At 35.3% G+C, this 18,824-nt stretch overlaps 1 protein-coding gene across 1 annotated transcript in view; it reads left to right on the top strand.

Annotated features, from left to right (window-relative positions):
• The first annotated feature begins 824 nt into the window (after window positions 1–824).
• LOC105202344 (polypeptide N-acetylgalactosaminyltransferase 2) overlaps window positions 825–18,824 on the top strand; it is a 202,440-nt gene continuing 184,440 nt past the window's right edge. The window contains exon 1 of the mRNA XM_011170808.3: window positions 825–1,113. Coding sequence (XP_011169110.1) covers window positions 1,024–1,113 — 90 coding nt within the window. The 5' untranslated portion in view covers window positions 825–1,023. The remainder of the gene's footprint in view (window positions 1,114–18,824) is intronic.

Genomic DNA, 18,824 nt, shown 5'->3' with positions numbered 1-18,824 from the left:
AATTGCGTTAGAATTAAATTAAAAAATAGTTTTTAAAAACATTAATCATATTAAATTAAAAATTTGTAAGTTTTTAAAGTTAAATTACTCAAAACAATTATAATATGGATCATCAAACAAATTTAATATTTTATTTATAAATTACATTTATATGAAATAACGAAGAAATATTATTCTTTATGTGGAAATGTATTTTTTCTTTTATAATTTTTCTTTTATATAAATAAATTTTTAACTTAGATAAAACATTAATGAATTGAAGTTTATGTGCTTTAAAAACTAGTTAAAGTTAAAAATAAAATCATTTAAATTGAACTAAATTCAATTGAAAGTTATCAACTTTTTAACTGTATTGTTTAACTTTCAATTTTTAACTAGTTACAACCCTGAAATCTTTACAGTTTTTATTGCCTCTGTTGTAAAATTTAAGTATTAACTTCTAATCTTCCTTAATTATCCAATTACGTACGTATTAACATAAACTAACGTTATACTGACAAAGTATTCTTTTATCTAGGATCGTTTTTGTTTTATTTTATTTTAAAATACTTCGCCCGATTGTTTTCATATGAAGACATCAAACTTTTATTCGAATCCTCGTGCAATCGGAAATTGAGTTTTATCGTCCCTTCCAATTTATGCGATCGCTTCTCCGAAATCTGGCGCCTTTTATTGCGTGGGTGTAATCGAGTTCGGCGTGCCGCCGACAGGTGGCGACGGCCAAGCGAGAACTCGCCGCGGAGCGTGGTAGCCGCCGTCGTCGCCGTCGCCGCCGCCGCCGCCGCTGCCGTAGCATTCGGTCCGTCTCGACAGTATGGCTTCGGCTGCCGGTACGTGTGCATTAGTGGCGTCCCGCGATACTGCACCGCGTTCTCGGTCGCGGGTGTGCGTGTGCTCTGTTTCGTGAGAGAGAGGAGGACGAGGTACGCGGTTCGCGGCTGGGAGACGTGTCATCGGGCACCGGGCGGACGGACGGACGGGGAACGCGGAACGCGAAATAAGTGGCGAGCCGGAACGGCAGTCATGCGGCGGAATGTCAAGATCGCGTTGCTCCTGTCATGCGCGTGGATGTTCGCCTTTGTTTACTATTACCACACGTCCAGGGACACCAAGGTAAGATATCATTCGCTATCAGCTGATCGGAGCGACCTGAAATTTCGGATCGGCGTATAATCGCCGAACAGTAACGTCCATCGATGTGTAACGGCCACACGACGCACGAACGTACGCTTTCCGCACGCCACCACCTCTAAGCTACGGCCTATCGCTTGCGTTTCGTGTGTTTCTCAAAGTTTCTGTCGGTCTCGTGTTTTTGCGTCACGAGACGCGCATGCAGCAGAGGAAAATAGCGAGTTTTTGTTTTGAGACTATCGCGATCAAAGCGCGAAATTCGACAGCGCAGTTTGGTAAAATGGTGCTTCCTTGATACGTCACGAGTCACGTGACGAAGTGTAAATTCGAAATTTTAAATGGCGCGGAAATAGATTACTCACCCGTCACGCGTGCTCCACTTATCAATTTCCCTTCAGGTTTCCTCAAACGCATGTATGTTTTATAGACGACTTTCGGCGCATCTCAATTTTGTGTAACATCCTGCGATCGAATTTTATTCAGAAAAAGAAAAGATGAACGAGGAAAAGAAGTACGAGCTCACTCGCGAAATAAAAAGTCAATTATACGTGCACGTCATGACATTAAAACACATACATTTCCAGTAAATTCCCCGTTGCGGTTTGCACGTAATTTTTTTAAGCATTCTATATACATACATGCCTCTGGGATTTTCATCTCCAGATTTGTAACATGTGGTTAAACGTATCATGCGCCGAGACGGCACGGTTGCGTAAACTTGTTGCAGCTTTCGCATCGTAATTCCACGAACAAAAATGATTTCTGCAACACTTATTCGGATTTACCATTCCACTTTTAATGTGAAATAATATATTGAAAAAGAGACGAATGGATGTACATTATTGCAACATCTTCTTCGGAAAAGAACGGATTGCGTTCGTTCGTTATAAGTTATAATTATCACGTTGTCACGTGATATTAATTGAATCGACTTTTTTCTTAAAACGTATTTCCCTAACGTTCCGCGTGGGTTCTTATTTATATGAAAGTAAGCTTCGCAGTACTTTAAATCCCGAGCAACATATGTAACCCCCCGTGCTCGCATTACGGTATCAACTTCCACGTGGAACGCATGGAATATCACGGAGCATGCAGGGGGGAAAAAATCGATTGTCTCCATTCCTCGAAGTTCCGCGCCTTTATTTGTCGATACTCGAATTACGTTCCGAATCCCTTGAATCTTAAATCAATTTGAATTTTCTGTCCCCCCTTTGACTTTTAGATTTTAGCGCCTGGGGATCCTTAGGACTTTCATGTATTTATGGAATTTTAGGTATTGAATCTTGTATCAAAAAGTAAAATATATATTGGATGATGTATTTAGAATGAAGCTCTTTATCTTAGGATACGGTTAAGATGTTCACACTTCGATGAAAGATTAACTGATTGTGAGAATATGCTCAGTTAACTGGGAAATGCAATATGATTACTTCTGCGAAGTCTGATGCCGATTAAAATACTGTTGCGAAACCCTTTGAGATTATAATGCGCGATACAGTTTATTAGATGTGTTGTTAAATATGTCTTTCTTTTGAGTGATGCACTGTCAAATATTTAAAAATCAAGTTTTTTAAATCAATTCCTTGAGTTAAATAACATTTTGTTCTTTTCTATTTACATGTGTGTCGAAATTTACTATTCTAACACAAAACATGTAATTAAAAACAACCTTATCTAAGCTATCCATTTGTAATGGTTGAATTGCATTAGTTTCAAAGCAGCGTTCGTATTAACGTGTGCGTTTAATAAATAAATTAAATTTGAGTAAAAAAAAACATACCATTTCTTGAATTGAATTGTATAATTTCATTGTTTTAATTAAATTGACGGCGTAGTGAATAGGAACAATGGCGGAATAATTAAAAATAATTTAAGTTGGGTATAATTTGAAACTACAAATTTAACAATGTAACAATAAAATCAAGTTATCAATAATGAATAAATTATTACAAGGCAAATTGTGTCTGAGTGCTTTAATTGATTCATCATTGCAATTTCGAATAAATATTTTCGCAACATCTATTTTTATATCAGGTTATATTGTATTTCTCAAAAAGTTTTAACTGAATTGTTCGACAGAATTACATGAATATAATTATAGGTTTCAGATATTCAAACTTTGCGTGATATTATCAAATAATGAATAGATATTCTTTAATAAATGAATTAATATGTATTATATATCCATCATATAGAATTAAACTAAAACTCTTTGAAATTATTACAAATAACAATTTAATAGAAGAATAAATGAATACCTTATATTAATTATATCTTTGGATAATGAAAGTTTAATAATATATTGCAGATACTAATAAGAATCCAATAATTTGGTTTAAGCTAATTATTTTAAAAATCTCGATTAACGCGCGTAATCTTCATACCCTCTTTTGGATTTTATCGTAATGAAAAGAATATATGTATAAATTTATACATAATATTCACTAACAATATGCAGAATGAAGAATAAACAAAAATAAGCAAAAAGATAACGTATTAAAGGAAAGTTTAACAATACTTTTCAAGTTTGTTGCGATAGAACCATTGTTTAACATGAATGCGCGGCCACAATTCTAATGCCAGATATGATCAAGCGATGCATTTACATGTTACATCGAATTCGGGAAGCGAACGAATCCCCCCGAGGTAAATGTAACGTTAAACATAATAAATGCTTAATGTGATGTGAATAACGACAGAGTGCGGCCGACTCTGCCACGGTATCCGTTTCGATTGACTATACTCTCGCGTGATCGCGTGCGACACGAGCAGTTGTACACGCTCGTGCTATCGTAAAAACGCAAACGTCCTATCGAACAAATTCGGAATACCGCGGATTTTCTACCGCGATCTCCAGCTCGTTGAGCTTTCGCAATAAGAACGATATGTATATTATATGAATTGCAAATTAAATATCTGACTAAAATTTAATTTCATATTCATAATACCGTAACGGTGTAATTTATTTATCAAATTATTAGAACGAGTACCATTTATTACAGCGTGAAATATACATTTCGAATCGCAACGTGATCGCGTACATAAATATCTTTGTTTTACGATATTAGATGGCATGTTAGATATAGATTAGAGAGAATAAATTGTAGTTATCACACCGGCGCGGCGCAAAATTCGGGTCGTAATTTGTCAACTGAAACTGGATCCATCGCGTCGTACGAATAATTAGTATTATGTCGTTCATATAATGAAATTTATAAGCGCTAATTTACAAGCCGTTCTCCCGTCCACAACTCGAAATTGTGCGAGAGCGACTTAGATTAGATTAGAATAGATTAGAGCTACAATTAAGTATGCGAAGTTATGCCTCAATTTGCACCAGCGAGTTACGTAATTATGAGAAGTTGCTCCAAATTACTTAATCCATAAGAGAACGTGTCGTCTCTCCAGACTTGCGTCCTTCTAAATTTCAAGAATATGAACGAAGCGATTACGCTGACTTTGCAAACTCTTCCAGATTTCTCTCGCATAACATTGCTCGCAAAATAAAGACAAAAGTAAAAAGCAATGTAAATAATCGTTCAAATGACAATAAGACATGTGTAAAACACGTCTTCTACACACGAATAGTTAGGAATCTATAGTTAAACTAAATTTTTATTTGAAAGAGTTATTTTGGGTGTCGTGCTCATTAAAATTTGGAATGCATTATCAGAGGTCTGGCTACTTCTGGACTGTGGTATTTTACTTGTACATCTGCCAAGACGCGGTCGATCACCCCGAGATTCGCGAGATCCCTTTCGCAGCCGCGGTGGCGGCGGATGTCTGTTCGTGACAAAATCATATTAACATGCACAACCATTTATCCTCACTGGGACACGGTTCAGTGATTGATATATACGTTCGTCATCGCCTGAATGGATCGCTTGAACGCCTCCACGCGTGCATACATGTGCAGCCTTCGATATTGTCCTGTTGTGTTCGGCTCTTGCCTGCAGCCAAATAAACCATAAAATTTCACGAGCACTTATTTATCGTCATTGTCTTGGGCGTCACGTGTCTAGTATCTCTTTCCCTAGATAGCGAACTTTTGATTAGCTATGAAAAAACTTTGTTCCAAAAACCTGAAGCTCTCTTTGGCGTAGCTCCGAAATTATTAAGTTTGAAAGTTAAACAAAAAAAAAAGTGCAACGACAAATTTAATTAAAATTCTCATATTTTCAGAATACGTTGAAATTACTAGACCTTAAAAAATTTAATCGACTACACGAAAAATGTGGTAATTACAAGAGCGCGCGGTTGTTTCATTCATGACACGTGAAGACAGCCGTACCGCATACAAGTACGCACGCAGTGCAGCAGCTGGCATAATGTCCGAGCTATTCGTGATACGCGCCGGGATAAATGCATTTAATCGTAAACATCAAGCTATTCTATTTCGAGAACGTTGCGACTTGCAACGTACGTATTTTCAGCAACGTGGTGAATAGACCGTGACCAAGCTAGATACAATTATATTTATCTTTGTGCCTTTTATGGAGCTTCTAAAATAAAATAAAAAGCGAATCGAATTTTACGAGAAATAAATATTATACGTTTATTTCTCGTCGAGTTAACCGCGTAAAGTTATTCGATTTTTTCGGAAAATCGACGCGATCAGATTTTAGCATGGCCTATGTCTATTTATCTTAGATACGGAAAGCAGTAAGAAGGATAAAACGTGAATAACGCAGATAATATGAACGAATGGTGCAGGGCTGTTTTCCTAGGGCTGTTTGTTATTAAAAGACCACGGAAGATCGATCGCGAGGCATTGTAAGTCTCGGATTTTCTGTTTTTCCTGAGAATTGCTCTGTTTCCTTCCAATTCAGAACGTCTCGTTGAACAGTACTATCACTCACTAAACAATATTATTGTTCACTGAATAATACTATCTCAGAATTGTCGGTCGGTTTAATTGTTCTTACTAACGTTGTTTTACTGTTCGCAGCTTCAGTGTAATTGCAACTGTAAAAGAAACGCATTTTATATGCAGTTTTATGTGATAATCTTTAAATATGTATATGAAAATCCTTATATACAGATATTATAGATTATTTAAAGAATTCATAAAATTAAATTTTGAGAATTTCTATTTGCTAACACAAATCGAATTTGTATTGATTTGTTCTAATTTTACAATATTTATATTTTATGACTTTATAACTACTTATACTAATGACTTTTTCAAATAACTTTAGTTGCAAATTTATTTATTGATAAAAAGTACGGATATACACTTATATAAATATCATACTCTAGCTCTTAATTTGAATCAGTGAAATTTTACTGATTTGCAGTGGCATACTTATAACTATGATCATCGATAAATTTTTATTAAATATACACTATTTCCGATGTACAGATTAGATAAACGTCTTCAATGAAAAAACTGTTGAAAAATTTTAAATATTTATATTATTGCATTTTTGACTGTCTCATGCGAATAAAGCTATAATATATTGCGTTTTTATTCATTAATATCAACGATGTAGGCAGGAGTAAGTGAACGAGATGATACCCCTTCCTAATGTACAGTTAAATAATTAGTGCAGCAATTAACATTTAAATTGAATCGGAAGGCAAATTCGATAGTGTATTCAAGTGGCAAACCCCGATGTTTGGTGAACTTGTTGACCTTTCCGCTAAGCGTTATCATTGGAGTCGCGTATCAATATACGACATTACGTAGCACACATTTACGCATTGACCGTAGCCTGCAATCTAACGGGCACGTTTAGACAAGTGCATCGTACGTGTTGCTATACCGGTGAAATCGTGATTTACTTCGCGTAGCATTGCACGATCGCATGTAGCATGTCAAGAAGTTTGGGAGACATTCGCCGGCGAGTTGCCGATGTTACTATCGGTTTCACTTTGCAGCTGGCTTTACATCACCGAGCATTTACATTTCCTGAATAACGGAGTCCGTTTGCTTGTCCGCAAATCGTGATGCTTCCGATTCAGGTGCCCATTAACCGTCACTAATCACCTTGCGATGAAGCGAATCGATATAATCGAGTAATCAACATGTAGCGGAAGCGGGATCTTCTCAAGTACCACTATTACAGTGGGCGTACCGACGTATCATTAGTTTTTATCTACAGATTTGTCGGTCTTTAACAAACAATACTGTTGAAATAAATTAAAGCAGTCAAATAATATCGCGCGATTATTCGTACGATCTTCTGTTCTCCTCCAGACACCTGTGCGGAACCGCAGAATCGTCGAAATCTCACCGCTTTAAGGGACTATTCAAGAATGCTATAAATTTTGCCACCGCCATTTACCGCGGAAATCGGCGACGGTAGAATCCGTGTCTCCGCCGTGCACTTATCGCACGGGGCAGTAAAATTCACTGAGCGAAGTCGCTTCACGGTTGTCATCTTTTCTAGGCTGGGAACCGATTTTTCAGCCGTTAAAATCGAGAGAGGGTGGGATTCAAAAGACTGTGTTTGGTGAGAGAAAGAGAGAAAGACTGACCTGACTCATCCGGTAATCGCCGACGCGACGCGGCGCTTAAACGCGAACGCGCTAATGGGGCGGACTAATCGCGTTAACCTGCAGGAAACGATTCGGTCGTTAAGCACGGCAGTACCACAATCGAAGCCGAGTGCTGCTTTCGTAGCGGAGTTGATTAAATCATCGTTGTTTCTAGTGTCACGCGTAGCTGCTCGTATGGCGACCATTGCACTCAAGTGAGAGTGTCATTCCGAAACGTCCGTTTTACACATTGTCGCGAAACTGTGCTTTATTCCGCTGAAACACAGCTGTATTTCAGGTCAAATTACGCCTCAATGTTGTTGACTATCTGATGGAAAACGAGCCGGACTGATCGTGCGTCCTATCGATCGCACTCTTCGTCTTTTACGCATAATTCTTCGGGCATGTCGATTTCCTATTGACATTTTTATTGTATTCTAAGTATAAGCTATTCTAAGTTTTATTCATATTATTTTGCACGAAAATTATTCATGAATTTTATACTGATACGTTCCATGTATTGTAATATATTAAAAAATACAGGAGAAGAAGGTATTATGGCTACTGTGGTATTACGACTCCTATTATCTCTATTATCAGGTGACGAATTCTAACAATTACATATAGAATTATTCATTTAGTAGCTTGCCGTATTTTAATGGCGCTAACATGCTAATACACAATTGCTGATAATTGTCATAAGATATTTTTACTTTTGAGCACCTCAAAACTTTTTCAAGGCACAATTAACACTTAATTATACATACTTTTTTATCGTTTTTAAACTTGAGCGTATTATTATACGAATGCACGTATACTTGAGCGCTCTTTTTGATATTTAACTTTTTGTTCGGTTGCATATTTCGAGTTATAGAAAGTTAAATAATATCATGGAATTTTATTAATATGGCTTTTTAAGCGAAATTTTTATATCGAATTATTTCTTCGATAAATTGTCATTCTAGAGGACTGTATTCGGAAACATTAGAGATATTATTTTATGCTGTTTAATATTAAACACGTACGAGAACATGATATCTCTAAATGATATCTCTAATGTTTCTGAACACAGGAAAATTCGAAACGATGGAGATTAAAAATATATAATTTTGTAATTACTGTACATAAATATTATTTAAAATTGAATCAAATTTTTTTAATTATATTAATTTTTAAAATTTATTTTTGGGCTAGTCATATTACCACTACTTTTCCTTTTCCACCGATAGGCAAAGCATCACATTTTTATAAATCACGTTTTATATTAGTAATAAATATTTCGTTACTTTGAGTCTTAAATCTTTCAAACAACACTTTGATGAAAATAATCGTTCAAGTTTCAATTTAAAATATTGATTAAGTATTAATAAAGTTTCTTCAATAAAATGAAATAGATGCCATATTATCCCCTTCTCTTCTATTATTTCAGAAAACGCATCTTTCTCAATTTATAACGTATATTTTAAATTTCTATTCTGTTCTTGCACGAAATAAAATTGACGCATTAAAGAAAGGAGCCGCTTGCAGGTGCGGTTGGTACCGCTTTATGTCTGAGGCGCGGCATAAAGGAGCGATCGAATCATCGTCGCTTCGACGAAACGCATTGCGGTACTTAAACGAAATGGCGCATTTTCAAATAAGTTCGTCACGAAGGTCATAACGCGGCTCTTTTTTCTCTCCTCAGTCTTCTTGCATGCAAATAGTGCCGTCGCAAAAAGAATAGAAGTATTATTGTTTCTTCAGTTATATAGGGAATACTACAATATACGCAAAATATTTAGTCGCGCGTCTGTGAAAATTTGCAAACAAAGGAGGCCGTATTATTATATTATAAAGACAGATATATTCACTTTTATTGAGAATATATTGAATATAAATGAGAGAGAACCACGCTAGCAAACAAATTGCATAACTAATGATATTACTGTTGCTTTTCTTCGTAACTTGTAAATCGAGAAGACGTATCCCGCATACGTTCTCACGCTTTGTTCACGTTGCATACTACATCCGCCATATTACATTACCGTCTCGACAGGAGACGTTAATTATCACGATGAGTAAATGTAGAGCGTACGAGTAATTTGATTTGTCCAATTATCAGCGTTACGTTCTGGTACATAATATCTGATCTAATATCTGATCTAAAATGTGCAGAAGGATGACAGGGATAATTAAAATGAAAAGAAATGGTCTCTTACCAGTTTGCGATTACATTATATTCTAATTTTCGTTAAAACATTCGTTAAAATGAAAAGAATTTTATTGTAGAATATTTTTAGACTCAAAATTTTGTTGTAATTTTTCAATTTTATTATTTTTTTAAGTATAAGTTTTTTCAGTATAAGTAAATTAAAATTGAGAGATAGATGACGATTTCTCTCTATTTTAATTGTGTACATATCACGATCTTATATTAATTATTGTTTATGAGTAAGTTAAGCTTTATTACATTGCAAGGATTTGTATTTTCCAGCTATGAAATATTATTATGCATAGAATGACGTTGTATGTCGGATTAAACGGTAATTGACAAATTTTACCGCAGCTAATCAGGCGAGCTCATTTATCGGTTTTATTGGCATTTTGTATAGATTTCAGTTAATTGGTATTTATTCGTGACATCGAGCAATAGTCTGGTTTTTTAGCTACATTATTTATTATCATGTGTACAACAAATTGATATTCAGTAATTGGCTTCCGATGTAGCCAATATTGGAAATGTGCAGATTATCCCTTGTATTTTGCTCTACTTATTTAAGCCAGAGCCAGGTAGATTATTTCATCCTCTCATTAATAGATTCATATAATTTAATCAATATTAATTTTCCACAAATTAATAAATAAATTTATAACACACTGCTGAAAATCAACGATTAACATTTGTAGTTGCGTTTATAATTAAATTCTAGTTACGTTTGCAATTAAATTGTTGAATTAACTTTCACTTATTTATAAACAATCAGTTTCTATCGAAATTTATTTAAATCTATTAAAGGTTTTTTTATATTTTTCCATAGAAAATATTGTATATTATATATTAATTTTTCCATAGAAAATATTGTATATTATATATTAATTTCGTCACATAACAGAAAATTTCATGTTTTAATTCAATGATCGTAGAGACAGTAAACATCGAGAGAAAAATTACATGAAAGTATAGATGAAGCAAATTGTATTACGTTTCGCACGCATTTTTTGTTCTAATAAATATCAATGCGCGCTGCATTCTGTTAAAACATACGCGCAGAGTGATTATCAACGAAGCTTTCAGCGGGAACGTATCTTATTTATGAGACAGTAATGCATATGCGTAACTCGTGGCGAGCTGCACGTCATTTTCACGTATACATACAGATACCGGAGTTTGCAATGAGCAAAACGCGTCGGCGAAATACAACGTCAGTGATGTACAGACGCGATAGAATGTAATACGAGTATCAACATCACTCGACGATTTCCGTTACTCGAAAATCAACACGTACGTGTTATCCAATGGGAAATTTCGAGGTAAAGTTCAGATTAAATTAATTTCAACTAAAAGTCTGCATCCGATAAATTTAATCTTTCGATCGGAAAGTTTTTGAGCATTTTCCTGCTACTGTACACAGATTATGCGAGATTCGATCTTTTTTTTTTTGCATGCAAGTTTTTGAAACTCTCTATTGAAAAAGTAAGGAAGAAGAACGCGTTTTACGTGTTCGTGCGATATTCGGTAACAAACATTTAGGTCATGAATTCGTTCAACCAGCTATTCGAGTCACCGGTGCTACACGGTCGTATAGTCAATAATAATTGTAAGTCCTCGCTCCGTAGGCACTACGGTCGCTTCGATCGCGTGTGTCGCGTATGCGTGCACGCGGGTGTCCGTAAAATAGGGGTGATTTGCTCTTGAAGACCGGTTTGAAATGGGTGCCATTCCGGTGACCCGATTCTCGCGCGAGCGCGGTCGACACCGCGCGTAGCTGGTATGCGTGCACGTGTGTCTTACGACACGCACGTGCATCCGCACCATTCGCATACCGTCGCAATATCGGACATGCCAGATATTCCCGCCCGATGGAATGACATGGTCTACGGTCGGTTGTCAAAAGTGAAAGAAAAAAAAAATAAAATAAAATAAAACGCGCTGCGTGGCGGATCAAATCGTAAAATCCCGGGATTTTCTGGGACTTTTTAAACCTTATCCGAATAACGTTCCCTTCCCTTCCAATCGGAGGGAAAGAAGGGCTTTACTGGAATTACAATACTTCGCTGAAAATGCTGGGTGACAGAAGATCATATTGTTTTTAATAAAAAGCGAAAAACTCTATCTCTCATGATTTATCTAATTACTTAATTTGAGAATCAGAGATTATAACGATCTATGTTTATCATATTTTTGTCACTTTAATTTTGAATAAGCACAGGGTCACGTGATTAATCATTCGTACATCATATTGTTCGTACATCATTTCGACTCTGGCAAATTTACTGTCATTTGTATTATTTAGCCAATGGCCAAACGGTCACCACCTGGTTGGCTTATATTCGCTTCCATGTTTAGGCCGTTCGATTTAACTGTCACGACCGTGTCAACGACAGATAACAAGATTGCCGGTAACCAGCATTTCGTGATATTTTAATGAACGGGTTCGTATTTAATGAAGTTATCAACATGTCCTGTTATTAAAGATTAATTTTATATCGATTTCATCATTACCTCGATCATTTGTGCATTTCCGTTGATAAATTAATACTCGTGCCCGTTATGTGTATAATAAGCACTTGGATGAAATATCCAAAGAATTAGAAAGTATTAGAGATATAAAAGTTTACGATTATCGAGTTTCATATTGAAGCAATATAAACACAAATTTTATATATGATTTATAGTAAAAAAAAATATTTATAATGTTTTACATCCAATATTTTAATAATGTGCATATTTTATATTTTAATTTGAAAATAAACGATAACTGTTAGCCAATAATATCGCGCAAAGTTTATTCACGAGTATTCAATAATTGCACTTACACTTTTATGAATTTGTTATTTACTATTTTACAGCTTAAAGGATATTCACTCACTGTTTGCTCAACGATTGAGTATATTATCTAATATTGAATTAATTAATTACTAAAAACAAATTTTAATTATTACATATTAATTATTCCCTATTTTAATGAAATCTTGAATAACTGCCCATTAATTGTTTTAGCCCGAAATAATTATTGAATCTAATGTATTATATCTAAATTCAAAGAACAAAGTTCATCTTCGTTTTGATCAGAAAACCAATAGAAACTAATTTATTATTTTATTATTACTATGTATTAAAACAGAAATTTCATGCATCTAAGATATAGTAATAATAGCGATAGCAATAAGCGGGAATTAAAAATTATTGTTTTATTTAGACATTTACGAGCAATAATTATTTACTTAATCTTAAACGTTTTGTATCACATTTTAATTTTTTCACTGACGTGTCTATTATTTTTAGATTCAGAACGCATAGTAACACGCGGACACAAATGGTGAAAATCTATTATGCATGTGATACAGAAGCCGAGACGCTAATTTATTAATAATTGATTTGAAACATGAGATACAGATTAATCGGTGTACAATTATCTCATAATACGTTAAATATTTTAAGAACGTTATAGACTAACTTGTTTATTCAACGCTTGCCTTTGCTTTCTTTTCTGCGGTATACATAGGGTTGTAAACACAAGGTCACTGTGCTATCACTCGCACAGTGAAACTCGAGCAGCTAGGTAGTGGGGCACGTGCCTCCCCGTTTGCTTTCCCATTATTATTCAAGACACGATAGCGACTATTTACAATTAACGATTATTAGATCGCAAAATTAATTGACTCCCACGATTAACGTACCGCAAGCCTGTCGAATGATGGTTATTTAATGAAAGTTATTTCGCACGATTTTATCGTTTCATTGATATTTACTGAAAGTAATTATAACGTTGGTTGAATATTTCGCCTCATATTTTAATTTCTTCGTTGGTATAAATATTATATTATATCGCGCCCAATATTTTTAAATCGAAAGCGTGGATACGCCGAATACAAGCAATGAAAGGCCATGTGGTATACACGCCGAGGTGATCGTTTATTAATAATTGAAAACAAAATACAATTATTCGGTGTATTGTATAATTATTTCGTGGTATGTTAAATATTTTGAGAACGTTATAAACAAATTTTTATTCACAAATGTTTCATTTGTTTCCTTTTCTGTGAGACATCGTCGTATAGTGTCACATAATCGTAAGATGTAGCCGCGTTATCATTCGTATGATGAGATTCCAGCAGACAGGTAATGGCTCGTGCTTCTCCGTGTGCTTTCGCATTACCATTCGAGATCCGATCGCAACTGTTTCCAATGAACAATTAACGATCATTAGCCCGTATAATTAATTGACTCGCACTATTAACGTTCCGTGTCGAATGATGATTATTCATCGAAAGTTATTTCGTGCGATTTAATCAAATAAAGTACAAACCGGAGCGATTGCGAATGAAAATTATATATTATCCTTTCACGATATTTACGGAAATAATTATGACGATGCTTGGGCTCGGAATATTTCACATCGCACTTTAATTTCTTCGTCGGTTTAAATGCAATTTGGATTTAACTTGGCTCAACGCATTTTCAAATCGAAAGAGCGTGGTAGGACGTGTCGGAAGTGGCGCGTGAAATTGACCACTCGATTTTCGAATTTTCTCCAACGTTCGATGCGTTAATTTATGAGACGTCGCGCGTTGTAGACATCACACGCATCGTAGATTCTTTCCGCGATCATATATTTTTCATGTTATTCTTGGCGTAATGAAAAGTGTGCGTTGCAATTAATGCCTGGAGTGGCAATTAATGTCGTGCAAAGTATCACGCAATCATGGTATTTCAGTAATTACTATGCGCGATATAGATACCTAATTAACGTATCTTCGCGAGTGAACGTAACGCAAGTGTAACGAGCGAGAAATGAAGAAACTTGAGAATTAAGGGAAGGAAAATGCCTGGGAAGATATCGGGCAATTATAAGACGTATTTACGATTATATTTGTTATTTCTTTCAATTATATTTTTAATTTTCAAATACTATTATTTGTCACAACGCCTTAATTTTTATTCAATCATAGCTTATCTATTCATATTTATTATCATCTTGATTTTACTATCTTTTAACTTGCATGTAAAATTATTGATTAATTTATTACAATATTAATTGATCGCTCTAATGTATTTATATATTTAAGAATCTGAAACAAAAAGAAATTGAAAATTATTGAAAACATAAAAATCAATAATATGATAGATCGCGTATAGCTGTAACGGAGCATGTAAAATTATCGCAACACAATTGACCACCTTTGATCTTTATAGTTTGAGAACTATCGTGAACTATCGCAATCTCCTGAAAATTATTCCATAAGTGTGTATTAGGATTTTTAATTCTGTCTTCACGGAGAACACTGGTAAAGTACAGAGTGTGTACAGGGTATCATTAAATGATCCTCCATAAGAGAGTCATAAAACGGCTGTCTGGTATCTCCTTTTAAGTAATTGCAGTCTAGATTGTGGCGCAGACGTGCAATCGCGCACGATTAGCATTTCATCCTTGAATTTCGAATCGAGTCTCTGCTTTTCCGGTCGGCTTGTCATCCTCTCAGTAGGTTCCCTTGCCGTCCATCTCGTTCTCTGTGCATCTCGCGCACAAGCAATCTCCTTCCTCCCGCATCGCGTTAACGTACCATCGCCCGAGGTTAATCCCAGACGTTCTCGCGCAGCAGCGGTTCTCTGTCTGCGGCCCGCGCAAATATTTAGTTAATGTCTATAACCGGCATGCGGGATTCTCCTATGGCCTTTGCACCGGTTCGGTCTGTCGGTCGGTCGGTGGTAACAAGGCGGTCCTCGAAGCGCCGCAAATCTGCATATGCATGCACCAGTCCGTACGAACGCGTCGGTCGTTCCCTCTCTCACATCAAGCGGCAGGTTCCAGCAGGTTTCCACGGCGTCCTATAAAGCGATGCAGAATGCGTATATACGTGAATTCATCCGTCCGCCCACGTGATCCTTTTTCCACAGTGCTCCCATTGCGAAAACACACGGTCTGGCTAAGTAACCGGAAATTGCACGACTTTATGCGAAACTGATGGACGTTGGAGAGTCGAGGTTTCCGCACGGAGCTTCGGTAGCGGAAATTTGAAGGAAATCTCGTCTAAAGAATCTTACGAAATATTTATATATTCTATATTTACAATTATATTAACTTATTTTAATATTCCATAAGTGGTACGATTATATGTGCACATGGAAATATTTATTATTTAATCATATAACATTACTTTGCCGTAACTGCGTTATTGTTTTACAAATTGCATTAGTTTTACGATTTTGCGAATTGAATCAGCTTTCCGATTTTATTTTTACGTACATATTTTATCTCGTTCACATTTGTGACATTATTTCTTTTGAAAATACCATGGCACATCATATCTAGTTATAAATAACGAGAGAAATTATTATATTTTATAGAAAAATAATGGAAATAAAGATTTTTTTTACCAAGCTATTACTGTTTTTAAATATAAAATTACAATTTTGGATTTCCAACGCGAAGGGACATCACTTATTAGGAATAATGTTTTTCAGGACAAAAAACGATTTGAACGTTATCATTGTTTATATCTCTTGTGTATTACGATATTGCACATATTCGGACTTTAGATTCATGAAATATAATGCAACACTCAATTGTTTTTTTTATTTGTTACAAAATACAGTAGCACTGCGCTGTGTTCGTGTTTAAAGATTTGAAAGTAATAATAATGAGAATTTTAATAGGTTTAAAAAAAATATATGTTTGACGTGCACAAAAGTTGCTGAAATAATCCGCACAGAAATGCAAAATTTGAATTGAAATTGCACGCGTGCGCCTGCTTGTCAGAAATCGGTATATAGCTGAGAGTTCTGGAGCTGGAACGCTATAATGTACGCGACACGAGGGTTAGGCGGTGGATTGCCCGGGGGTTCATTAAAGCGACCGATTCGATACCCTATGCGCAACACAGGCTCAGTCCATAAATCCGGCTTTGTCAGCAACTAGAAATCGTTAATTTCCGAAATGTCACTCTGCACTTCATCCGTTTCAACACCATCATCCTTCCCTATCGCGTTAGCCTATAAAATAGGCTATATCGCGATAAACCGCCAGATCGCAACTCTCATATTAAACGCCGTACTAAATTACCTTCCGAAATGTTCACTTCGTATACTATCATGGCAATAACGCTTCTATGGACATATAATGCTCTTTCGGAATATTAGTTTGCGAACAAGTTATTTCTTTCGATAAAAAGAAGGAATAAAGATAATTATTGTTTACGCTATAAATATTTTTCGAGTACATAACTAATTTAAAAAAAAATTGTTTGCTCAATATTGCACATTTTTCGATGACTAGTTAGACTAACAAATAACGAGTGTTTTACGTTTTTCCAAGATTATTTTGAGAGTCAAAGTCGCCGTGTTCTTGAGTTATCTTTGATCCATCATTCTCAGCAAGTGTCTAAATAATATTACTGAAACGAGGAAAGAAGGAGGAAAGAGATCTTTGCATTCTACTTCGATTCTTTTTTTCTCCATCAAGTAAGGGTGTCATAAAAGACGAGCAAAGCAAAAGAAAGCGTTGCGAAGTTTATTTGCTTTTCTCATCGAGTAGCTAACGAATGTTGGCGAACTTTATGACGGAAATTTTCTTCTCGGAAACGCAAACAATTTTATACAACGCTTTTCACTTTGCATCCATTTTATGCATGACTAATTCTTTGATAAATTTGATTATATAACTGTTAGCTCCACATCTCTGAACAAAATTTATTTATTTTTATTTATTCGAAATAAATACGTTAACTATCTGAAAGTTCCACTAGTTGTGTTATCAAAAGATCTCGATAAATAATATTTTCTGCTTTTGAACTTATAGAATCCGTGCCAATTATTGTTTTTATATGTTTCATTGTCATAGAAAGAATATTCACTGATGCATAAAAGAAACCGAACTGGAAAAAGAGATTTAATCTCCTTCAACTTGTATTTTTAGAAAACATCTCATTGTCAAAGAGACCAATCGTATTGCATAATTGTGTAAAATATTTCTGTGTAACAGATTGAAGGCGATTATTTTGTATTTGAATTTTTATGAAAATAATTAGAAGTTGTAAAAAATATTTTAATGTTAATTTACACACACATTAAACACTTCTCTCTTTAGCTTATGTTTTAAAGAAGTTTCGCTTCTAAAAAAAAGAATTAACGGAATTTGAGAGGAATTGTTCCCACGCGAGTACATGTTTGCTTGCGTTCGGTTGATATGTCTTCGATCTATCTGTCGAAAAATCATGAGTCTTATAGATTTATTTCGAACAAGTCTGTCTCAAGCGCGTGAAAGCGAAAGATAACAGCTGATTTTCAGGCAGAAGACATTCTCGGGGATAAACGTGCCGAGGACTTTATTAGGACGCCAGACAAAAGAGGGTTATACCCGCTTTAGTATTCTTCGCGGGGCTAAGAGAAATCTGGACTAATTAAAGCAAAACGTGCGCACCGACGAACGGTTTAATTGTACTTTTCTTCTTTCTGCCAGCTGCCGCCTACCTGCCTGCCGACGCGAAGTCGGTCCCATATTAGCACAGATTCTTTGAGGAATACGTATGAGTATGGCAGCACCTCAATAATTTTACTTTTTAAGACGTGATATACTGATAAGCACTGTCAGTTTCATAAAGCGCCATTTATTTCATTCTACTTGATAAATTACAGCTAATCTAGTATTTTCTCTCAAAGTTGCCTGCACTTATTCTTCGTACGGATAAAATGAAATTTTGATTAATGTCACGTAATTGATAAAAGAATTGATTGCGGTATAAAATAATTACGCCTTATGCACTATAACATAAATTAATCTGAATATTTCTGATAAGATTAAATAAAGAAATTAAATTTGATATGACATAATGGAATGTTTTTTTTTTAACAAATAGGATCGCGCCAAATTGTTTTAATCTGAATTGCAAAAAGTTAATTGAGTTCTGATTACGTAATGACGTTCACTTACGATTGCGCGAGTACAGATGTATTTTTCAGATTTTCAGACGGAAAATGCTACTGCAACGCGGAAATAGCTTGCATTAATGCCTCC

The sequence above is a fragment of the Solenopsis invicta genome, chromosome 5, assembly GCF_016802725.1.
Source record: "Solenopsis invicta isolate M01_SB chromosome 5, UNIL_Sinv_3.0, whole genome shotgun sequence".
Taxonomy (NCBI): Eukaryota; Metazoa; Arthropoda; class Insecta; order Hymenoptera; family Formicidae; genus Solenopsis; species Solenopsis invicta.
The sequence above is the reverse complement of the archived record's forward strand: the minus strand, read 5'-3'. Positions and strand labels throughout refer to the sequence as shown.